Source organism: Triturus cristatus, chromosome 4_1 (assembly GCF_964204655.1).
Source record: "Triturus cristatus chromosome 4_1, aTriCri1.1, whole genome shotgun sequence".
Taxonomy (NCBI): Eukaryota; Metazoa; Chordata; class Amphibia; order Caudata; family Salamandridae; genus Triturus; species Triturus cristatus.
Genome location: NC_140585.1, coordinates 1,223,225,821 through 1,223,251,674, shown reverse-complemented (window position 1 = coordinate 1,223,251,674; position 25,854 = coordinate 1,223,225,821). Strand labels below are relative to the sequence as shown.

Below are 25,854 nucleotides of genomic sequence, written 5' to 3'. Positions count from 1 at the left end.
ATAGGTCTCGCCTTTGGGACCTTATAAGTGTTTAGCCATGCAACACTTGATGTTGTTGCACCAAGGATATTGTGCTGGATAACTAAACACTTATAAGGTCCCAAAGGTGAGACCTATTGGCTATGCCAATGCTTGTTGATACATACCACCATCCAGTGTCACTGGAAAACTGCATTCAAAAATCCTGAAAAAGAGCAGGCCCAACATGTCGGACCTCCATTTTCATTTTTCATAGACAAAGCCAGCACCTTCCCCAAGTTCATACAAATCTACTATAAGTTGCGAAAACCAGAACCTTATCAGATCGATCAAATGAATGTCTAACACTCACATTACGAGCATGTAGATTGTAACAGTAACAGTAGGCAGAAAGGTGATATTTATGGCAACATGTTTATTTTTTGCACCCCTTGGGTAATAAGTACAAAAGATAGACTCTCTTCGCATGTTTCTCCACATTTCACTACAGTGCAATATTTAAAAAAAAAATCTGACTGATATTAAACTGATTCTAATATATTTTCGTAACAAAAATTGAACTGCTTTTTGGTATATTTAATTTTACACTAGAGATTCTACATGTATTCCTCATACTTGTAAATATGTGGCCTCTCATTTGAAAGAGCATCGCACCAAGGATTTAAGTGGTTTGTGGGAAAGGTGATGGTGTGACTGTGTATTATGCAGAATAAAGTACCCCCACCATACATTATAGGTAGATTACAAATCACTTTGGAGTTAAATGACCTTATATGTGAATTCTGTCCTCAGCCTCGATATGATCAAGGAACTCCTCAGTGACTTGCAATATCCTTGTAATGTATGTCAGGAGGTACTTTATCCCATATATAGGCCCTTCACTGGGTACCAGACAGAAACATTATTTAACTAAGCAATAACAGTCGACAACAATACTGTACTAAAATTAAACAGTTCCAGAAGCAACGGTCTTGTTTCACCAAAGAAATTCCAATAGCAGATTGACGCCACCCACTCATTGAAACACCGTTACGTCACATGAAGTGTCATCACAACATATTAGAGATAAATGTCTACCACATGTAATACTCCAATGAGGTATAAAGATCTGATTCATACCCCTAAGACTAGGCAACAAAAATAACCAAATTCAAAAGGAAAAGATTGTTTGTACTCTGTCGTACCCCCGGTACTGAAAATTTGGAGCTGGAGAGCAACAAAAAAAAAAGAAATCAGTAATAATACGGACAACCAGATACTAACTTAGATGAAGCTAAACACACACTTTCTTTTAAAAGATCACAAGTCAGACAGGTTAAATCATGGGGCGTTTAAAGCATAACAGAGTTTTAATGCAGCAACATGACACTTTCTTCCCCCTCGACATCGCTTAATGATGCCCAGCCGTAGGACAATGCCAGCACTTTAAACCTCGACTGCAACAGCGCTTAAAAAAGAAATACAAAAGTTACAAAATAAGTTGCACTTCTGTAAAATGGACTCTTCTTCTAAAAACCCCCAAATCATTTGGATGCCACAACCAGTGCTTAAATAACAATAATGCGCTTAACACTCAAGTACGCTCTGGGTATACACCACTTTTCTTCCGGCTGTGTTCCTTGCTACATCCGCACTCTTGTAGTCATAACAATGTTCACGTTTTAGGTTCTGTCTACTGCACGTACTCAAGATCAAAGAAACTTCAGATAACCTCAATCGCCAGGGGTGCTGTAATACCGGCAAACAGCTGTCCATCAAAAGCAGCACATCCCAACACTCTCAAATCAGGCGGGAGATTCCCAAATATAAGTCTTACCTCCCAGATTCCGAACGTGCTGAAAAAAATCCAATTGGTTTTGCCTTCCTGCAGATGCTAACCAACTTCAGTAAGTGAAGCAAAGAGGATATAATCAGAAAGCTAGTTTTATTATAATTGACAGGAGACTGGAAAGTAATAGGAAAGCCTTAGTTTCCATGTATCCACCTATTGGTTAGAAAAACTACCCGCCCCTAGCAAAGACGGCCCCCGTGTTGTCTACCACGCTTCTGGTAAGCGATAGTGAGCTCCTTTCATCCCACTTTTTGTTTAAAATCTTGTCAGTCGCTTGTTGAAGTTTTTTGGACAACTTTAGTTCCAAAAACATCTTGGTAATGGCTTATTTTAAAAAGCCAGATTCGTAGCAGAAGTTTGTACCAGACAGCTGCTACTAAAAACTTGGCGCTAGTCATCCAATAACAGAAGAGCTGTACATGCTCTTGACCAATCATTGGCAAAGAGTATACAAAGGGGCAGATCCTTGTGTTTAAGAAGCACTGTGATTATGAGAAGGACGTCCTAAATAAATACGGTCAACAAAACAAACAAGCAAGACGAATAAAGCGCTCCAATACCTTTGGGTCGAGTTTGCACTATATAAATCTGCAAAAAGAAACCGGCCTGCGGAACTACACGCTCTAGCAGGCCAAAATCACAGGCTTCAATCTGCTGATTACAAGAATCAAACTATAACAGTTTGCTCTGCTGTATTTAGAATTAATTGCGGTTGATCGGATACCTGTTTGCCAGTCGATGGCAGCCTTGAATCCGAGTAGAAAACAAGTCTCCGTCAGATATTGACCATCCGTATATAAAGCTCACGTGAAACGCTACTCTCTAGCAGGGACAAGGGTCGTATTATCCAACGTCACAGTAACCTGGAATCGAACCCGTGCCCAGCTTGGAACGCAGGCCTCCAGGAATAATTACCTTCTCTCTCAGCACCTAAGTCCTTATTGGGCTTCGAAAGCTGCGTGGGGGATTTTCAAGATGGCGGTCGGCTGAACCTCTTTCACTGAAAAGAACTTACCCTTCAAGTACCCGTTCAGAAGTATATGGCTTATAAAATACCATACATATGGCTAATTTGACATTTCAGCAGCAGTGGTCAAAATCCACAGTATTTTAGTCATAGTAGTAAACAAAAAAGCATTGTGGGTGAGAGGAAGCATTAACAAGAAACCGGAGCAGCAAACTAGGCAAACACGGTCAGTAGATCCAAGGTGAGCAGAGGGGATCTACTTGAAAGTAACGGTCACAGAGGGGAAAGCCTGACAATTGGGTTCCGAGACACAGCGGGGGGCTGCAATGGGTAAATGAAGTATTCAGTGATATAGATCAGTGTGTTATGCACGTGCTGCTGAGAGCATGTGACGAAAGCAGGTTACATGTCTGAAACCCAGTGCAGCCACCAGATGTTCAATAATCAAATTGATAAAAGAGTTATCGAATTGGGTGGGAATAGCGCCTATACAAACTGGGCATGTAGAAAACATTACCAGAAGAATGCATCCTGAAAAGACCGTGGGCTACACAGGGTCGCACAAGAGGAGGGAGCAAACGGTAATGGGTTCGAGGCGAGTGAAGGTGTTCAAGACGCCTCAATGACGGCTGTAGAAAGGCCTGATGAGATGAGAGCGCCAGGGGTTGATAACTGCCTAAAATGGGCGCACATGAGATTCCGCTCATTAACAAAAACCCAGCGGGAGGGATGGATTTGTGTCAACAGAAGAGGCAGCGGCGCATCCAGTGGCAAACTGCTGTGCATACAGAAGGAGGGAGGGTGCACGCAGAGAAATCCGTGGTCGGGTATCAGAGTGGAAAAGGTGAGGGGGAAATGAGAGCGGCGCAGCGGGAGATTGGCGGAAGAGAAGCCAATTGCAGCCTGGACAGTGAGAGGCAGCGTAGAGGTGAGGCGAGTTTAGAGGTTGGGAGGAAAGGCAGGCTTGATGAGGCACGGGCAGGGAGACAGTGAGATGAAACAAGAAGCAGACGTAATGAAAGAGCGAAAGATAGGAATGAGAGCGCAGAGATGAGGAAAGAGCCCAGATATGAAAAAAGAGCAGACAGGGAACAGAAGTAGGTCGATGGAGTTAGGTGGCGCGAGAACACACTTGGGAGAGAGAACGGAGGCAGGGAGGGAGAGGGCAGGGGTATAGAGGGAGAGCGAATGCAGAAACAAACAGAGGGAAGGCAAAGGTCTTTGTGTTTTGTAATTTATGTTAACCAAGTACTGTCCTGGGAAGCGCTTGCTGAAAATACACAGCCCGGGAGTGGTCCGCTCGTGAGAGAGGGGGAGCAGGAGGTGAGCCCGCAAGTGGCGCGCGCGCTTAGGAGAGCAGTCTGCTCACTTTCAATCACTGCACTCGTGCTTGTGGCGCGCCGCTGCTCGCTCCTGCAAGGTGGATGCCGCCACAAGCACGAGTGTGTGCTTGAAAATGAGCAGACCGATGGCTAAAGGCCCTCCCAGAGCACCGCATGCGCGTTGCCTAGGCGAGACCTAAAAACCAAATGAGGCATCACAAAATAAATGTCCTTACATTCATAACTGTAATCAAGTTGAGCATAGAAATGAAGACAGTACACATATACATATCAAAGTAATGTCACAGAGTTTCACTCTTCCATCATACTGAGTCCTTTTGTGATGCTGTCACATCTTTGAATTCAGCAACATTCGGCCAGATTTAGAATGGACTGAGTTTCGCCTCCACACAGAGGTCTCTTAACTCAATGATGTGCCATTTGATGTCATTTGCAGAATGATTGAATTCCAAGAAATGAAAAAACAGTGGAGCAGAAATTATTTTACAATGGATTCTGCATTTATGTTTTTAGAGACGTGTATTCATCTTCTGCATAGTGTGTCCCACATAAATCAAATTGCACGGACACCAGATGGCATAAACAACATTTTGAGAAATACAAATGGTTTGATCTTTTGAATTATGTGTAAGGTCACCTTGGATGAACTGTTTTGTATTATTAGATGAGGCAAACATTATACAATTCCCACATTTGAAATGGCCCACAATTGTATTCTGAGCCGACAAAGAGGCTAGATCAGATGGAGTTGTTTTGGGGATATCTGCATAGACCAAGTGATCTCAAAAATTCTTTCCTTTCTGAAAGGAAAACAGGGCCAAATCATTTGTAATGTTTATTGCTCTAATCAGAGACCAATGTTTCTTCAGAATCCTGGTAATAACATTACTCTGTGTACAGAGGGTTGTAACACACACAATCTTTTCCATGTATTTCTTAGACTAGGGGTCAGCAAAAATTCACTGTGGTAATACCAAACATGTTTCAAAGAGCTTATTATCAATCTTGTGTGGTAGCCACAGGCCTCCTGTTTCCTTGCTAAGATGTTAGCCTCACGGAAACAGTCATCCTTAAATCTGTAATTTCTTCACATACGAAGAAACTGCCGAAATGAGCGGCAGTCTTTAAGGCCATTAGGATTGTGGCTGTATTCTGAAATAAGGTATTACGAGCAGTGGGCATGGTGTATAGACTTGTGTTAATGTACCCTCGTGTACCAGAATAGTGAGGTCCAGAAAATCAATCGGGCTATTAGTAAAATGTGATGTAAATTTCAAATCAACAAACAATGAAGCTATTGTAGGGAATCAGTGAGTAAAAGATGATCACCAGTCCAGATAAAGTATGTAACGTTTCCACAGACATATATTTCCAAATAAACGATTAGTGTTTGGGTCGAAATCATCTACAAACAGAATGGCAAAGTTCGGAGTGTAAGAAGCCCTCATAAATGTACCTTTGATTTGCATGTAAAAGTGCCCATCAAATTCAAAATAATCACATGCAAGAGAAACACTTTGAAGAATTCAATATTAACAATCTCTGTACCAGGCCAGCTAATCACTCTGATACCCTCTGCCTGTGGGATGTTATTATATAAAGATTCACTATCTAAACAGACCAATAATTCCCTATCAGGATTAAAACCTGTGTCTTCTATGTGGTTGATCATATCACCCCTAGAATAATCTACCATTTTCATTAATGGACTTTTCTAAAAACGTTGTGGTCCCTTTGCCATTTTCTGTTCATTTGTTATACACAATGTACTGTCTTAAGTATTTGTTTGTGTAATATGTTGAGCAACAATAATTAATATACTGTAATGTTTATGTTGTGTTTTTGTTATTTATAAAACCTATTTACAATAATTCTTTATAACTTTGAATCTTTGTGTGGGCACCTCGCATTCTTTGCATTTGATTGTATTGACAGTTTTGTATTCATTGTGAAAACAGTTTTTTTTCTCCTGAAACTGTTGTTGTTCACATAAACTTTATTGCCCCTGGTTCTGGGTCAGTCGGGCTGCCCTTGCTGTGTTTATAGTGTAGCAGGTTTGCTAAGAAGGTTATAATACGGTACTCGGTCACATCCAATTCATTATGACTGAAAGGGTCACTCCTATTTACTCAGAGGAGTACATTACGAGAAAAAAAGTGGTCCTTCACTTTTGGGACCTTCTACGAGCTCCCCAGTTGTTAGTTAGACTCAGGCACTATTGGATGAATTAGAAATTTTTTGCAAAAAGCATGTGCATATACCACAGTGTTCATTCATTAATGATGACTGAATATTTAAAATCTGATACAATTCCATTAGGTTTTAAAGTACGTAACACGCCTGTGATCTTTACCAACGACCCCAGGGCCAGGCTCCGTAAAGGCTTTAGCCATATCACTGTTGCATGTTCGTGTCATTAGCTAGTTCTATGCATTGACACAGTGCTGGAGCATAGCAAAAAGGAATTGGAGATTACTGCTAAATTAAAAAGAAAATTCGGGAAGGCAGCATAACAGCTGATGCCAAATCTACGGTTGAGAAAGTGAAAAACCGATTTTGGAATTCTCCATTCCCGCCTACATTAATTCAATACCAGGGGTAGCCTGCTGACATGACACTGCATTAAGAGTGATCAGCACATAGCGCTCTCTTTGGGCTGTGTCTGAGGTGAGGGTCATGAATCCCTATACATGTTCCTCAATCTTGAACCCACAATACTCTGTTGTATTTCTCATCTGATTTATTTCACTTTTGACCAACCATTGGGGCAACATTGGACTCCTGTCTACTTTTGAACAGGCATTGCCTGGGATTTACAAACACTTAAATAGCTGGTTCTTTGACATTATGATGGCCAGATTCTGAGCAAAGGTGGTTTAATAAGAACTTTACAGACAGAACTCCTATTGAACCATTGAAATTCCATTTAAGCTTATAGAACTTCCACTTAATAGAAAGAAGGCAATTCAATAACAAAAGAAGTTCATCTTATCAAAGTTGTCTGCAGTGCAACACATTTTTGTCAAATTGGTCCCCAGCAGAGGAGCCTGTTAAACAATGTCTGAGGCTCGTTGAGTATTACACTGGCTCCTATTTTAGGACTGCATTAAATTTAAGGTTTTATATATTAGGATATGATGGACGGAGTGCTGAAACTTTTCAGAAACTCACCCCCAGTCACAGATCTGGGTTCAATCCATCATCGTTCTTTAGCTCACTTCACCACCCCAGTTCAGACCCATATGCATATCAGTCTTGACCCAGTGCCTCATGGGAACAGTGCAGCCCATAACTGCCAAGCCAGGTGTTCCCTGGACCGGAAACAAGCATCCTGGGACCGGTTTCAGAGTAACACCCCTAATCAGCCAGGTTAGCTTGAATCCAGAGGCAGTGTGAGCAAGGGACCCACGTCTGGGCAAACCCTACCAACTTAGGGCGAACAAATCAAACACATGAAGATAATGGACAGAGCGCTGAAACTTTTCAGACACTCACCCCTAGTCACAGATCTGGGTTGATGCCATCATCGTTTTTTAGCTCACTTTTCCACCCCAGATCAGACCCAGCTATATGCAAATCAGTCTTGACCCTGTGCCTCATGGGAGCAGTCCAGCCCGATCTGCCAAGCCAGGTCTTCCCTGCACCGGAAACAAGCATCCTGTGACCGGTCTCAGTATAACACCTCTCATCATCCAGGCTAGCTTGAATCCAGTGGCAAAATAATCGAAGGACCCACGTCTGGGCATACCCTGCCAACTTAGGCCGAACAAAGCAAACACAAGGAGATGATGGACGGTGCACTAAAACTTTTCAGACACTCACCCCAGTCACAGATCTGGGTTGAATCCATTATTGTTCTTTAGCTCACTTCGCCACCCCAGTTATATGCAAATCATTCTTAACCCTGTGCCTCTTGGGAACAGTCCAGCCCAAACTGCCAAGCAGGGTCTTCTCTGGACTGGAAACAAGCATCCTGGGACCGGTTTCGGGGTAACACCCCTCATCAGCCAGGCCAGCTTGAATCCAGTGGCAAAGGGAGCAAGAGACCCAAGTCTGGGCATACCCTGCCAACTTAGGCCAAACAAAGCAAACACAAGGAGATTATGGACGGGGCACTGAAAGTTTTCTGACACTCACCCCCAGTCACAGATCTGGGTTGAATCCATCATCGTTCTTTAGCGGTAAACAACCTTTACAACGAAACTTTTACAACGCACTACCATTACAACGAAACTTTTACAACGAACGTGATGTAACCACGCGATGCCATTACAACGCAAGTCTTTACATCGACTTGCGCTAGATGGCGTGCTAACATTACAAATAGTGTAGTTTACTATCCCAACACCTTCCGTACTGTTAAGTGGACTGGAGTTGGAATAGTAAATTACGCTTTTCTAATGTTAGCACGCCATCTAGCGCAAGTCGATGTAAAGAGTTGCGTTGTAATGGCATTGCGTGGTTACATCGCGTTTGTTGTAAAAACCTGCGATGTAACTGCACGCGTTGTAAAGATCCACGTTGTTACGTCATACATCCTTCTTTAGCTCACTTCGCCACGCCAGTTCAGACCCAGCTATATGCTTCACCCTGTGCTTCATGGGAACAGTCCAACCCTAACTGCCAAGTCAAGTCTTCCCTGGACCGGAAACAAGCTTCCTGGAATCGGTTTCAGGGTAACACCCCTCATCAACCTCTTTGTGATGGAAAAAAATGTAAGGCTTATTGATGACTATTGCTTGAAGCCACTCTTCCTCATTGCTTTAGTGACAGACGATCGTATACCACACTATTGACATCAGAAATATCGCGCTACCAAAATATCATGGACAAAATTTCAAGGGCCAAACTGTTGAGAAGGTAAGTGTTTATAAATAGGTATAAATGTACTATTCTTAAATTCACATCAGAGTACAATGACGATATATACACCATCAAGGTAGACAGATGTGGAGTTAAGTAAAGTAAACCTATACTTATCTATATCAACTTACCTTCACAATATTTTGGTCCTCAATATTTTATCCACAATATTTTGGCAGCACGATATTCTGTAGGTGATACTAAGTTGGAATACCTGTGATCAGTCGCGACCGGTATGACTCCTGGGTGGGAGGGCGGGTTGATCACGCGTGGAGGGGGTTGCGCTGGAGGGGTTTAATTTAAAAAAAATAAAAGTTAACTTACCTTTGCCGGCCCAGTCCTGCGACGTCTTCTCTGAAACAGGAAGCAGCCGCAGGCAGCCTCCCTCCCCCAAGCCAATCACAACGCTGCAATGGCAGCATTGGGATTGGCTGGGAACCCGACCACACGGGCATCTAAGGGGAGGCTATTTTTTCCATGTAGGTTGCATGCAGCCTACATGGAGAAAAGGGAGAGTGTGTATGACTGGTTTGGTTGGCCCCGGGGCTGACCAAACAGTCAGTGCCCTCAGAGTGGGCAAGCCACTCCTCCCCTGCCCGCCTCCAACCAACCCTTCTGCTTTCTCGCAGTGCGAGAAGCAGTAACATAAAATGGTATTTAGAATACCATTTTATGTTTCTGCTTCTTGCACTGCGAGAAAGCAGTGGGCGACGCCCCTTGGAGGAGCCGCCCCTGTCCGTGATAGCCATTAAGAAAGCAATATTCCAAGGCAAGTAATGGTGATCTGACTGCCACTAGGATTTGGAAAGGTTCTTATTCAAGGAGATAGAATTATATTTACTCGGTCTCTCAGTCTCCTGTAGGCATCTCCTGACAGATTTTTAATGTTTTCAAGGAGTCAAAATCTGAAATTCTGACCACACTTACATTATGTTTATCCTTCCAGCATGTCTTTTCACCATAGAAAGAGCATCTATCGAAATAAGACAGAATTCTGTCCCCTAAACAGCAGATGGGTGAGGACAAAACGATAAAAGGGGGGAAAAACGACTCTTACTTTAAAAAAAACAGAGACACTAAGCAAAAGCAAAAAAATAAACAAGAAAATCTACGCTTTTAGTTGGAAGAATAGCTTGAAAATGACAGACGTTTTCCTCTTCAACAGAGCCTTTTCAAAGCTGGTAACACATTTTACAATACTCAAACTTGGAAAGGTGCGATGCAAGTTTCCATCATTTAGTACTATAAACTATGGCATTTCTGGGGTTCAGCTGTGATAAAGCAACATCATCATAAGCAAACATGGGTTCTATGGTGTGGGAAAGTACAGTTTATAGAATCTTCAAAGTAGCAGAGTCCATTAACTCACTAAGGGCCTCATGTAGGTAAATAAATTTTACCGTTTCTTAAATACCGAGCCGTACCGAATCGGTAAATTAGAATCGGTAAGTTATATGTAGGTAAAAATTCGGTAACAGTTATCGATTCGGTAACATTCGGTAATCACGAATCGGAATTCACCGAATCGGTAAATACCGAGGTGGTATTTACCGAATCGGAAAATACCGAGGTGGTATTTACCGAATCGGAAAATACCGAGGATACTACCACCTTCCCTTTACTAAGAAGCTAATATTATTATTATGCTAATAGAAGGTCTCTTAGGCTTGAATAGGGGACCCCATACCTCAAAGATCAGCTTAGTGAAATCACATCACAGGAGCATCAGGAGTCTTCTCGCAGGAAGGCTCGTCTTCGGTCTGAATCATAAACATGATGTCTGTGATATTAAAAGCACCAACTTTCAGGTATTTGCAGCTGCGCGTGTGTTATGGCTAAACAGTGGGTCGATCAACCTAGAGTGGAAAACATGCATTGTGTAATATTCCAGACTGTTTGTCACACCATGTACAGACCAAGGTCGCTGCGCAGAGCTTGGGATGGTAACAACAGATTGCTCTCGTGTGAAGCAAGTCTCGAGTCAGCAGTTTATTTAAGAAATAACATGTAAACGCTGTGTCGTGTGCAACGACCAAAAGATGGCTTTCTAACATTTAACGTGGTTATGCTAACTTAACAATGTATGTACGTATTCAGGGAGAACTCACTACACGCCCCCTTGATCGAAGCACTATTCAATAGGCAAGAAAAGAGAGAACGCAGAGTTCAGTTTCGTCAGAGCAGAACAAGGCGTAACCAATGCTGCGCCAAAGTCCGAAACTACAAAAAATAGCAGCATAGAATTCTTAAAAAAAATGCAAGTATAAAATAAAACTCAAAACGACCATCAGGAAGAGAAAAATGAGAAATAAAAGAAATAAATGTTGCGCCAGGGTGCTGTCCAGTAGCACAGGCGCAATGGACGACAGTCCAGTTAATCCATGAATATAGGCAGCATATGTGGCCACTGCTTCCAACAAAAAATCGTTTGCAGGGCCACTGAAAGTCTCAGCCATCCAATTAAGTAAAGAAAAGGAACATACGTGTTCTCCAACCATCGGAGCCTCTAGCACAATCAGAGGGCACCCGGAATGTTCCTCCAAATAGCTCATAGCCAAGAAGTCGTTGGCGGCCGCTGAGATGTCCCAATTACCCAGGATACCATGCGCCGCACCACAGGCCATAATCCGGACACCAGAACAGGCCAACTCGTGAGACACTAAGGGCCTCATCAGTCGATCGAAATCCGGCACCGGAGACACCATGTTGGTCAAGCACAAATCCAGAGGCCATTCAAAGGGACAATCCAGGCAGTGAAATACAGGTTGTACGCAGGTGAAGTAGGAATACCTGAAGGATAATCCATAAGCCAGGCTCAAAGTCGCCAATGGCAAAGTACCATAAAAGTCAAGCATCCTATCACGAAGAAGATGCAGACGGGACAGGTGCTCGTGTGGCACAGAAGGAGCAGCCATTCCGGAGTATAAAAAGGAAAAGCAGCACACCTGCCACTAGCGCCAGAAGCAGCGGGACACCTCCAAAGATGCTCGAGAAAAGTGAATGAAGAAATGCCGGAATCACACCAAAAATAGTTTGGAAAGAGGTCACGAGACCCGAGCCCACAAGTTTAAAAAAATGAGCCAGGCCGGTCGTGGACGAGGCATTGAAAATAGTATGGATCAAAGAGCCGAAATGCAGGGGGAGGTCAGTATTCAGAAGCGCCTGTACCTCAGTGCGCGAATTAGCAACGTGAAGGACAAATGTTTCACGAGAGGAAGTCAAAGGCACCTCTTTTTGGGACAATAGCGCTCTTATTCTGCACAACTTGTTGAACTCTGCTTTCAAGGTTGGAATCGAAGGCCAGATGGAAACATCCAGCCGCCCATGCGGGGGTGGTAAAAGAACATTATTGCAGCAGACAACTTTCTGTCTGTAGATGCGTTCCTCCCGTCGCCAAACCCTCAGTCCTGCTGCCTGTAGACGTAGGCGCCTTGCAATGACATACATAGCGGCCATGTTGTCCACGCTGTTGCATTTTGGGATTGCTTATATGCACTGTTGATGGTTACCACCTGCTTTCAATCCGTGTTAATTACCGACTCTTATTTACCGATTTTCTTGGATTTCTTAATTACCGAGTGCTCCTACATGTCATTTTAATTTTTACCACTTCATATTTACCACTTCATATTTACCGATTCGTTAAGTATGTATTCGGTAAATCTGATTCGGTATTTTAGAATTCGGTAAATATGATTCGGTATTTACCGCCTCATATTTACCGAATAGTCGTTTTTGGACTCCTACATCTCACTTGTCTGAATACCGGTCGGTAACGGCATATTTACCGAAAATCGCCCGTTACCGACCGGTATTTGGCTTCCTACATGAGGCCCTTAATGAAGTTGAAGCGCAAAGACACAACTACCTGCCTTATTCTTCGCTTTTAAAACGTTTTTCAACATTTTCAGTCAATCATATATTATTATGATTGACTCGACAATGTTTTTATTTTAAAAAGCCAGACAACGAAGACACACGTCACATAGGAACGCTTTTGTGTCATGTTTTATCAAAATTAAAAATGCAAATATATTTACATTTTCTTTTGGGATCTTGCACACACACATCGTTATTCAACCGTTGAATGCTAAGGAGAATTCCAACATGCATATTAGGTCATGTTCCCGATCTCTGCGAACCCAACGTTCAGGTTTGTGGTAAAGAAGCAGGGTAACATGAGATTCAGAGTGAAGAAAGGAGGAATTTTTAAGAAAATGTAATCAGAATATTCTAACAATGCAGCACCTAAAGTGTAGAGGTACAGCTTCACACACCTTCAGACCCTGATAAACCCTGAGAATCCCTGACTGCTCTGTGAGGAGACAGTGAGCTTCACCCCCAGACCCAATAATACGAGCAGAAGCAAGAGAGCCTGGGTCGTACCTGTCCTGGACTCTCATTGCGCCCCTTTCTTGGTGGCTTCCATGACTTCTCCTTGGTCTCTAGATTGAAGAAGTAGGTCCTTCCTGTTTTGGGGTCCAAATGCTGTTCCCAGACATCAAGAACTTGCATGGGTGAGCAAGTGGGTGTTGGGGGATCCACCTTCACGTTTCTCAACTCCTCCAGGTTGGTATAGAGTGGAGAATCAGGCTCAGGAATTTCCATGACGGGTTCATGAGAGGGCAACTGGAGGAGAACAGGCAAACTGAAGTTAGCTTAAAGTTACTTTAAACGAACAGTCATCCAAAAACAGACTACTAGGGCAGAAAGACTTGATCTTTACTCTAGCAGAGATAACTTGTTTCTGACACAAATCTAGTATTTATAAGCTAGCTGCACAGTGACACACACGGGGCTCTTGTGCAAGTTTCTCATGCGCTATAGTTCAGATGAGCTTACCACTGCAAGAGTGTTTGGAAATATCTAGGCATAGGAACTAGTCCAGAAACCACCTACCAATCTATGGCCAGCACTTTTGTTTTCCAAAGAAAATCAAGTTGCACTGCATAGTGTATGACTAAATTCTTCTCATCTGTCTCTAGGCTTTCCAGAAGCTGCACACCATAACATAGGTAAACAGAAAACTCAAACACACTCACAAGAATTCTCCATCCAAGTCGAAATAAACCCCACCATTTTCACTCGAGCTTTCCCCTTTGTTAAAAAAGTGTACCTCATAACTCCAATTTACCGCACAAATGGAATAACAAAAATTGTACATATGTGAAAGTTACGTAACTATGTTCGATAGCTCCAAAGAAGGAGTTACATATTTTAGTAGTCGGAGATTTCTTTGCGTTAATCCAAACTTTACATACTATCTGGAGATGTGTGAGCAATATTTAATTGGGAATCCACTTGCAACCGCAACACTAGCAGGAACCAGGTTTATGTTTTCATCTGTGACCCAAGGTACTACATAGTGTAACAAGAGGCAAAACCAGAATACTGGAATCAAGATACTCGCGCTCTTTCATGGTAGCCAGAGTTCAGAAGCAACCGTAACCACGGGAAATCAAGTGTTTTCAAGATTGTGTGTGGGATCGCCACAGGCAAGCACTGCAATGCGTACAAGGGTCTGGGGACCACAGCCATTTTAGCCAGTGCTAGCCAGCCCACCTGGGACAGCAGGAATGTTAATCAGATTTTCTTTGTATACAATTTCCTTACAGTGTCTCACTCATTTCCACAGATGATTAGGACACGTGCTAATTTCTAAAGGAAAGACACTTATGTTTGCACATCTACACCAGGCAATGGATACAACACTGATTCAGTCTTGTTTACTGGGAATCTGGACAGCACACTTTAATGTTCTGTAACTACAAACATATTTGTATTGTATCATTGGCTTCATTTACCTCAATCTGTATTACAATCACAACAGGGTATTTCATCTATCCCAATCTTTATCACAATCACAACATGGTATTTTATCTATCACAATCTTTATCACAATCACAACATGGTATTTCATCTATCCCTATCTTTATCACTATCACAGCTGGGTATTTCATCTATCCCAATCTTTATCACGGTCACAGCAGGGTATTTCATCTATCCCAATCTTTATCACAATCACAACAGGGTATTTCATCTATCCCAATCTGTATCACAACCACAACATGGTATTTCATCTATCCCAATCTTTATTATAATCGGTATATTATTCTTTGCTGCAGCGGTTGCGCCACAGGTTCAATCACAAGTGCAAACATGAATGTGAACAGAGGACACTCCTGCAACTGGATCATTTCAGGCAGTGTTGACTATTTGTTTTAACACTCAAATCGACTTCTGTGTATAGCAAAGTCCCCAAAACTATGTATCTCCAATTCTGAACCTTTTCAAAGTTTCTGACTTAAACAGCCAGTCATTCCAGTGCCTAAAGCTTTGTACATGTCTGAACGCATGCTGGCTTGAGGTAGCAAGGTCTTGCTGCAGCTCCTCTATGAGCAAAAATAGTGGTCAGTTCAAGTCATCGCTCATGTCTTAAGACAAATTCAAATTCCGCCAACGCCGATCAGACGTTGATCTTTCAAGGTCAGTAAATCGAGTAACTCTGCTTCTAGCAAAAAATGTTATTTACAACAAGTATAAATGGTGGAAATGTGGTATGAAGCACTATAATTTGTCAGCCAACAGTCCCTGTATACACGTCTGTCTCAAATTTCCATATTACAGGCCACATGTGATGTGCCTAGACACCTGTGATAAGTGAATGGCATAGTCAAAATGAAATAGCCTCTCAACTGTAAGAAGTTATTAGTGTTAAGTTCTGACATCACAATTCCTGCTGCCAGCGCCAGCAGCCAAGAGGAAAGGCAGGTCACAGAATGAAACTGAAGCACAAGTTACCACTTGTGTAACGATATATCTGTAAGAGACATTAGTAAGTGATATATTCGTTACCTTAGAATATCCCCAGGCGTCAGACTGGATCCGGAAAGTTTTGCTAGCAGTACCCCTGCGTGTCAGTAGGTGGCGTTGTGCGGCTCCGCGTCTGTCGCTGGCGTCGTAAGCGCCGAGATGACGTCACGGAGACTACTTAGGCGCCACCCAAGCGCGCTGACGTCAGTTCTGTACACGACTTTCTGCGCCAGGAACGCAGAGCCATGCAAGAAACTGACCACGGGTGCCAAGAAACTAGGGCCCTGAAAGGGATGGACCCTAACCCTAGAAATCAGTTCGCAGAACGGGGAGGATGGGTGGGGCAGTAAGGAATCTATCACTAACTAATGTCTCTTACAGATATATCGTTACACAAGTAGTAACTTGTGCATCTGAAAGAGACACGTTAGTGATAGATTCCTTCCCTTAGAATAGATACCCCAGCAATACCAACCCCGGTGGTGGGTCTGCGAACAGATTACACCAGCAAGTCGCGGAGAACAGAACGGCCAAAGAAGCCGTCTCTCCAGACCTGACTGTCAAGGCAGTCATGCTTGGTAAATGTGTGCAGCGAGGCCCACTTAGCTGCCTGACAAATGTCCTGCAAGGGGAAGCCGCAACCCAAGGCAGTAGTGGCTGCTGTTGCCCTGGTAGAATGGGCACGCAGCCCCACAGGAGGCTCCTTCTTAGCCAACGAGTAACAGGCCTTGATGCAGAGAATGACCCACCGAGAGATGGTCAAGACAAGATTCAAGTCCCATTGAGGCATTATGAACGGCACAGGAGGAAACGTGTGCGTAATGCCTTTCAGGAAACGGGTAACAACCGGGGACTTACAGAGAGAAGGCTGATCTGGAAACCTCCGAAAGGCGGAGATGGCCAAAAGATAACCCTTGATAGTGCCCAGAGCAGAGCCCTGCTGGGCCAAGGACAGGAGGAAAAGAAGGACCTCAGAAAGAGGGGCAGAAAGGGGATCCACAGACTTTGCTGCGCACCATGCCACAAACTTGTTCCACCGGCAGGCATATACCGTCTTGGTGGAGGGACGCCTGGCTGCCAGAATGACATCACAGACTTCGGGAGGAAGATCAAAAGCTGTCAACTGTCGCCGCTCAATCTCCACGTATGGAGGTGGAGGCTGGATAGGTTCGGGTGGAGGACCGTCCCCTGCTGCTGCGACAGAAGATCCTCCCGATGAGGCAGTCGGATTGGGGGATCGATCGCCATGCTGAGTAGCTCGGGATACCAGTAACTTCGTGCCCAATCTGGAGCCACAAGAATGACTTGGGCCCGGTCGCGCCGAATCTTCTTCAGCACTCTGGGCAGAAGTGGTATAGGCAGAAAGGCGTACAATAGACCGCAACTCCACTCGCGATGAAAAGCGTTGCCTAGCGAGTGCCGCCTTGGAAATTCCAACGCGCAGAACTGAAGACATTGCACGTTCTCTTCGGTGGCGTCTAGATCTAACCAAGGCTCTCCCCACAGCTGAAAGAGATCTTGCACCACGTCCAATCTCAGACGCCATTTGTGATCCATCAAGCACCGTCGGCTGAGTTCATCCACACTGGCGTTCAGAGAACCTGCCAGGTGTTGAACCATCAAGGTGATGCCTTGATGTTCCAGCCATGTCCAGAGGTGTAGAGCCTCCTGACATAGGGTCCAGGACCCCACCCTGCCCTGTTTGTTGCAATACCACATGGCGGTGGTGTTGTGTCCGTGAAGACCTGCACCACACTTCCCCGGACAGAGGGAAGGAATGCCTTCATTGCAAGCCGGATCGCCCGAAGCTCCAACAGATTGATATGGAGCCGGGACTCCGCCGGAGACCAGAAGCCTCTGATCTCTGCCTCTCCCAAGTGGCCTCCCCATCCCAGGAGGGACGCATCAGTCACCACTGTGTGCTCCGGTTGGGGAAGGGAGAGGAATCTGCCATTGACCCAATCATGATTCGTGAGCCACCACTGCAATTGCCGTGCAGTGCCCTCCGAAATCTGGACATGATCGGACAGGTTGCCCTGATGCTGCGCCCACTGGAACTTCAGGTCCCACTGCAGAGCCCGCATATGCCATCTGGCATGCGTCACCAGCAGGATGCAGGAGGCTTCAGGCCTAGAAGCCGGAGGGTCATCCTGTCTGAAACCCGGGACAGAGGCCGAAAGATCGGAATCATAGCCTGAATATCCCGGACTTGCTGCTCGGGAGGATAAACCCGAAACAGCGTCGAATCCAGAACCGCTCCGATGAAGGGGAGCTTCTGAGAGGGACTCAGGTGTGACTTCTGCACGTTGATGGAGAACCCCAGCAAATGCACGAGGTCGGCCGTAGTCTGAAGGTGGTTGACCACTGCCTGGGGCGACCCCACCTTCAACAGCCAGTCGTCGAGGTAAGGGAAGACTGACACCCCCGACCTGCGCAGGTGAGTTGCGACCACCGCCATCACCTTCGTGAACACCCGAGGGGCGCTGGTAAGGCCGAAGGGGAGCACGGAAAACTGAAAATGCTCCTGGCCTACCGTGAACCGCAGGTAACGCCGGTGGGCCGGCAGGACGGGGATGTGAAAATATGCGACTTGCAAGTCCAACGCTACCATCCAGTCTCCAGGGTCGAGGGCAGCCAGGACCTGAGCCAGAGTCAGCATTTTGAACTTCTCCTACCGGACGAAGCGATTGACGTTCCGGAGGTCCAAGATGGGGCTCTGGCCCCCTTTGTCCTTCTTGGGGACCAGAAAGTAGTGGGAATAACAACCACTCCCTACTTCCAGCCCAGGAACGCACTCGATTGCCCCCTTGGCCAAGAGGGCTGTGACTTCCTGCTGGAGAAGTACCAAGTGATCCCTGACATGCGGTGGCACTAAGGCGGCATGGCTGGAGGGGAGGACTGAAAGGGAAGGGAGTAACACCTGTGGATAATCTGAAACACCCACTTGTCCGATGTAATATGGCGCCAGTGGGGAAGGTGGTGGCGGATCCTGCCACCTACCGGCGTGGGGTGCTCCACAAAGCTCGGATTAGGAAGGTTTGGAGGTAGAAGCAGCGGGGGTGGAGGTGGACTGATTCCCAGACCCGCCCCTGCGGAAGCCGCGGCTGCGCAGAGGCTGGTTCTGCACAAGGTTGCTGAAGGAACGTGCCTGGGTGCCTCTGCCGTGGCCACGAAAGGAACGAAAACCAGGAGTAGCCGGGCTTTTTGCGGAAAGACCCAAGGACTTGGCCGTGGCCCGAGAGTCCTTAAAACGCTCCAGTGCACTGTCGGCCTTATCGCCAAACAGGCGAGTGCCATCAAAGGGCATGTCCATGAGCGAACTTTGGACATCTGGCGAGAACCCGGCAGATCTCAACCAGGTGTGGCGATGAAGCGCCACAGTCGTAGAAATCGCCCTACCCAGTGAGTCCGCGGTATCCAAACCACACTGAATGGCGAACTTAGCCACATCCTTACCCTCAGCAACAGCTTGGGACAGCACAGCGTGGGTCTCCTCAGGACACTTAGGCAACACCTGTGCAACTGTATCCCACACCGCGTGGGAATAGCGGCCCAATAAGCAGGCGGTGTTCACTGACCGCAGTCCCAAGCTGGCCGAAGAGAACAACCTCTTACCGAACTGTTCCAGCTTCTTAGAGTCCTTATCTGGCGGAGCCGTGGGAAAGGCACTCTGTGACATCGAGGCTTGGATAACCAGGCTCTCAAGCTTAGGATGAGTGGTCAGAAAAGCGGGGTCACCAGGCGTCGGGCGGTGAAGCCTGGTGACATTCTTATCCACAGGGGCACCTGTGGCTGGCCGCGACCAAGTGCCCAACAAGACGTCAGTGAGGGCGTTGTTAAATGGGAGCAGGGGCTCCGACGAAGTGGACGCCGACTGGAGCACCTCAGTGAGGAGATTAGTTATGAGGGCCACCACAGGGAGATCACGGTTGAGGACCTCAGCAGCCCGATAGAGCACCATCTTGTAGGAGGCGCCCTCCTCCATGGTAGGCGGGGGCGAGGCAAACCCCGGGTCAGAGGAGACGTCGAGGTCGCCAGCATCCTCCAAGTCGTCCACCCAGTCCTGCTCTGAGTCACACTGATGGGCAAGAGGGTCCTCGGACCCCTCCCAGTCGTCCTTCACCTCTGTCATATGGGGAACAGACCACAACGGCAGAGCTGGGGCCGGAGAAGGAACAAACGGCGTAGGAAACGGCGCCAGCCAGGGCCGAGCCAGCGCCGCGTCCCAATGCGGATCTCAGGCCGGAACAAAATGGTCCTGGAACATGGCGAAGGGCGGGACGAATGGCACCCACTGTGGCGCCGGGGGCGGAGCCGAGGGTGGCGCTGGGGCCGGAGCCGGCAGCGCTGTATCTTGTGGTGCCAGGGCCAGAGCCAACGGCGCAGGATCCTGTGGCGCCGAAGCTGGATCCACCGGCGGCCCGTCAGGATCTGGACACGGTACCGCGGGCCCGAAGGCGTGAGCCCGAGGCCTAAAGAGGTGGTCCATGGTAGCAAGAAACTCTTGCACCTGTTCGGGAGTCGCCGACAGACTCGGGTAAGAGGGGTAGACCGCGGGACTCCCAGGCTCCAAAGGAGCCACAGGGGTAGAACCCCTGTCCCCCTCGTCTGCATCCGAGGAGGACCGACGGGGGGACGTCAGAGAGCGAACTCGTTTCTTCGACTTCTTTTTGTGTCGTCTCTTACCCGAATCCGAGGGCGAAGACTTGGAGCCTGAGGAGCGACGACTGTGGCCCCGCGAAAGTTCCCGGAAACGGTCCCTGGATCTGGAACGGCACTGGGACGAGTGCCGGACCTCCAGCAGCTTCCGGCGCCGCTCCCTCAAGGCCTTCAGGGCCATGGCCCGACAGTCCCGACAGGACCGGGAGTCGTGGTCGGTCTCCAGGCAGTAGAGGCAGACATCGTGGGGATCCGCCACCGACATATTGCGACGACAGGCCCCACAAGACTTAAATACAGGCATCCCTACGTGCACCAAGGAGTACAGGAGACAAAATGTCTCAAAAAGGGTAGTCGAAAAGTGACTAAGGTACGTGCTCTAACCAGATCTGCGCTTACTGGTGCGGAAAAAGAAAGAACTGACGTCAGTGCGCATGGGTGGCGCCTAAGTAGTCTCCGTGACGTTATCTCGGCGCTAACGAGACCAGCGACGGACGCGGAGCCGCACGACGGCACCTACTGACGCGCAGGGGTACTGCTAGCAAAAGTTTCCGGATCCAGTCTGACGCCTGGGGATATTCTAAGGTAACGAATCTATCACTAAGATGCTGCAATTTAAAACACAAAAACAAAATATGGCTTTTCCTTCTTGTGCTGTGTTATTCTAGATGAACAGTGATAAGCAGAAAGGGCAACATGCTTGTTTTTTCCATGCTATAGTTAATTATAAGAAAGTTAAAATCTCTCTGCATGTTTCTCCACATTCTGAGCTACAGTAATGTTTTAATCTAACTTGCATAAAAATGATTCGGATATCTTTTTGCAACAATACCGTACTGCTTTTCTGGTGTGTTTAATTTTGCACTATAGATTCTAATTTCATTCTTCAAGTTTACAAACATCCTATCTCTTTCATATGAACGAGCACCACACCAAGGAAGTAGTTTGCGGGAAGGATCATGGTGTGACCCTGTATTATAAAGAATAAAATGCCGCCTGCCGTAAATTTGGCCTTGTTCCTCTTTATGGTTATAGAACTCATCTGTGACTTGCAATATTATTTAAAAGTACATCAGGGATTCCTTTTTCCCATGTATAAAAACAAGTTATTATTTGTTTATGATTATTACACCCTCCCCCATTTATACCACAAAAATGAATTTAACCAAACCACTGCACCCTGTCAGGGTAGAAAAATGAGTACATTTAATTGGTCCCTCATGTGAACCTGTAGTTCCTTCCTGACCACTCAATCTCGTTAAGTGGAGTAGGAAAGATGAACCTGGTCTCTGTCAAATGAGCATCTCATGTTTTGTGCTAGTATTCCCTCGTCTGGAATTACCAAACAACTGTTGGTGTAATAAGTGGGATCACTCTTTTTTCTGGCTACTGTGTGAAATCTGATGTTATCTCTGTAGCTCAACAGCTGATCATCATGACTATTTAGGGAAGTGATCCAGGAGGTTGTTACTTGTCTGGGGTCCAATGAGCTCTGGTTACTTGTAGGTCATTAACCAAATCTATGTGCAATGAGGAGATGAAGTACTCTAGAGAGGTCGTCATCGGATATGCTTCTTTCTTCAGTAAGGCCCGACTGTTGACATTTCTCCATTATCTTTCCTCAAATTCATTTAGTTTGTCTATGTTATGCTTAACTGTATTACACATTTTCTCCATTGAACTCATTTTCTCTACCTTCCTGTTTTCAAAATCAGAAACCCTCTTTTTTCTGTTTCTGTTGTACGGTCCCCTAGTTTTTCCATATCTTGTCACAGAAAATGCCACTGTGATTGCCAGAGAGCCTGACATTATTGTAATGCACGTACTTCCCTCCAGAATGATCTTTTTGAAGTTTGAGTAAAACAGCATTGCCTGTTCTGCCCTCCTGGATAAATTGGCAAGTGCACAATCCTATGCAAGATGAGACACTTTTCGTAAACTGTGTGTTGGCTACGTGGACGTAATCAATCAATCAGGGATTTGTAGAGCGTACTACTCACTCGTTAGGGTCTCAAGGTGCTGAAGGGAGAGTGTGAGCAGCTCCGTTGGATCATTCAAAGAGCCAGGCATAGCCTTTATGCTGAATTAACATCAGATTACATAAACAATGTGTCCACTAATACAGCAACACTGGAGAGTTATCGATCTAGTAGTTCACGCTGACACCACTCACAGAAGAAGGCATCGCATCTTGACAAACTATATCTACATAATGCAGCCACACACATTACGTAGGCAGGTGTTCTTACCCAGCCATCATAATAAAAACCCTTACAATACCTCAACAAAGCCAGAGGCTGTCCACAAAACCACAATAAAGGAAGGGGGAATGGATCCATTTGAGAGGACTTTCGTCAATCTGAACTACTGGAATCCAAAGAGGTCGTTACAATTACATCTTGGGTGAACAGGAGACCAGGCTGACCCCGCTGGGAGAACATCTATGTTGCTACGTACACTTATAAGGATTTTATCTGTGTAAGAATCATAACAAGCTAAAAATGTGACTTGTTCTTGGCCACAATGTAAGACTTATTACAGATACATGAAGTTGTAGCATTCCCTAGAGAAACGAGTGGCAGGAAGAAACATCACAGGTGATGGAGATAATGCTTTAAATTGCTCCTTTTAGATCCAGTGCTCAACGCTGCACAAGGCTTAAAAGTGTATGCATGTAGTCTTTTCAGTCACACAGACAGTCTCTTAGTAGAGCTGTATGGTTGTGACTGGTTGTACAGAAAAAATAGCTACCAAGCTCTGGGGCACCAACCACTCTTTGGCTGGCCCCCACACAGCACTTTCAAAGAATTTATACTCCAAGTTATAAGCAGAAATCAAACGAAGCTTCCAACCAACATTACTTATACATCAATGAAAAACGGTCAGTTTTCACTGATGATGGATTTAATCAATCATAACATTTCTTGTATATATTTATTACATAAATCCTGCGTGTACATCTGCAAACATTCCATACTAATACACATTTATAGATCCCTGGAACAGTGATTTAACAAAAGACAATCACACAGAAACACAACAGAAAGAATTCCAATCCATTACACACGCAAACACGGGCATGGTAGCTCATCGTCCATCTGTTCCTTGTTACTTCCTTATTACTTTTTGTGAACATAGTAGGGTGGTTGTAAAAGGAATCCAATGTTCAATCCACCTGGAGGTAATCCCAAATTCAATGGAGTCCTGGGGGAACACCCCCTTAACTTTCACCTCTAATTAACTGAATCGAAGAACAGTATATGTTGTTGGACTCCTCCCACCATAAGGTTGACGCATTTCAGACATAATTATTTGAGGCCTTCTCAGGACAGAGGAAGACAAGAAGAACTTGAGCCTAGAATTTAAAAGAATCACTGCTTCATATCTCAGATCGTGCATAGATGCAACAGTATATATACATAAGACCCAAATATCTTTATCATCATATAACCAATATATTACCAAAGACCATTTGTGCCAAAAGAAACAAAACAGAGTGGTGCTGCCAGAACTCATGGAGATGTAATCAGTTTGGTGGTACAAACAATCATGACACTCGTGACAGCTGAACGTGGACTATGTGGGTGTCCGAATGCAACTTCATTAAACCATGCAACCTGCAAAACACTTGAACCCTGAAATCATTCTCTGAAATGCTAGACCACACAGTGACTACAAGGGTGTGTGCGTGCTTGTTCTTGCAAACTAATAGAGGCGGCAGTTAACAGATCCTCATATTGTAATAAGTGTGTCGCTGTATTTCATCCTTACAGCAGCTATTGTATGAGAGGGGACATCCTGATGGAAAGGCATCCCTTGTAGGACAAAAAGTAGTCTATAGTCAGTGCCTTTTTTGTGCTCACAGAGGTTGAGGTGGATGTGATCCACCAGGGGCTTTCTTTGGAGCCCTGAGAGTTCTTCGGCCTGTAACCTCACTGCAATCCGATAACAAGTATTACAGTTGTGATGCCCTTAGCCTCGAAAACGGTTGTCTCCTTTGATGTAATGTGTGATTTTTTCCTTACCCAAGACATTTTGGGTACTAATCATGGAGGTGTGGACTAAGTGCCGTTATCTATTTTGAAAGGACACTTGCTTGCAGTTAACAGCATGATATTCAGCAGTGCCGCTATCTTCTTACGTGTTTTCCAGTTAGTGGAACCACCCAAGACGGATACCTCCAGTGTCTCTAGGGATCCATATATTGATTGACTCTTCTTTGGCCTTTAAACCCTCCACAAAGAACCCCTTTAGTCAGTCACAGCTCTACATTATGTGTAATAGTGTCCCAGCCTCCACATCTCCTCCAGCATAGTTAGTACCACGGCACAGAGCGGGACACGGCATAGGTAACATAGACGGGCGTACCGTTTGACGAATGTGTGACTAAAAAGGACCCCGCCTTCTCTGTGACAGTGAGGCTGGTATCCCCTACACTATAGGGTTGCAAAGACAAATCACTTACTAACATGTAGGAAAATATGGTAGGACCAAAGTTAAGAATCCACCGTAACCCAACCTAATCAATTCTAATAGAATTTTATTTAGAAATGTTCCCATAGGGATCCATATGCCCTGATGAAAGCCCCGGACCTTTTAGGCTGGCAATAGTACGCAGAAACATGTCAGCAAGTTCTTGGGTGTGAGTCATTATACTCTAGTACCCAACCCTTTTCATTTTTAATCATACCTAGTGTTCCACTAATAAAGGTAGAATTGCCCAGGAACACTAAGTTATTTTTAGAATATTCATCTGGATCCCCTCTTACATGGTGCTGTCCAGTAAGATTTATGCAAGAACTCCCTCCTATTGAGTCAGTTGAGAACTCCTATGATGAAGCATGACACTAAAAAGTGTGTGAGGTTACCTCTTCCACTAAGGATGACTTCTCTGAAGACAGGAATCTAAGGTTCAAGTCCTGTGAAGTTTGCATATGCACCAGTGCCAATAATTTTGGGACTCTGAGTACACGGTTCTGTGTATTACTGTCACTGTACTTTTACATTGTGTTAGTTCGAATCTATTTTCATGCATTGCATGCAGGTGTGTTGGTATGAAATGGCATCTATAAAGGATTTTCCTACTAAGAGAAAAATCACTAGTCCTTCTATCGCCTCCCTTTTAGCCATTTATCTGACCCTTTTTAAACACTCTTTGTTAATACATGAAATCCTGCACATCTGGTTCTCCTCTTAATCCCATATCTATCAACATAGTACTCATGGGTATCCCTGGACTCACTACAGCACTTTACAAGCTCAATCACCTTTCATTACAATCTTGAATTGTTCCCACTGAACTGAAGCAATGCACAGTTAAGCCATTACTACTAACATCTAACCTAGACCCTGAGGGCAGAGCTATCTTCCTTTCACTCTTCTTCCTGCTGTTGCTACAA

At 45.3% G+C, this 25,854-nt stretch overlaps 1 protein-coding gene across 11 annotated transcripts in view; it reads right to left on the bottom strand.

The window, feature by feature from the left end:
• ARHGAP9 (Rho GTPase activating protein 9) overlaps window positions 1–25,854 on the bottom strand; it is a 921,400-nt gene that overhangs the window by 746,368 nt on the left and 149,178 nt on the right. For all 11 annotated transcript variants that reach the window (XM_085654614.1, XM_085654612.1, XM_085654615.1 and 8 more), the window contains one exon: window positions 13,370–13,612. In XM_085654614.1, coding sequence (XP_085510740.1) covers window positions 13,370–13,612 — 243 coding nt within the window. The remainder of the gene's footprint in view (window positions 1–13,369; window positions 13,613–25,854) is intronic.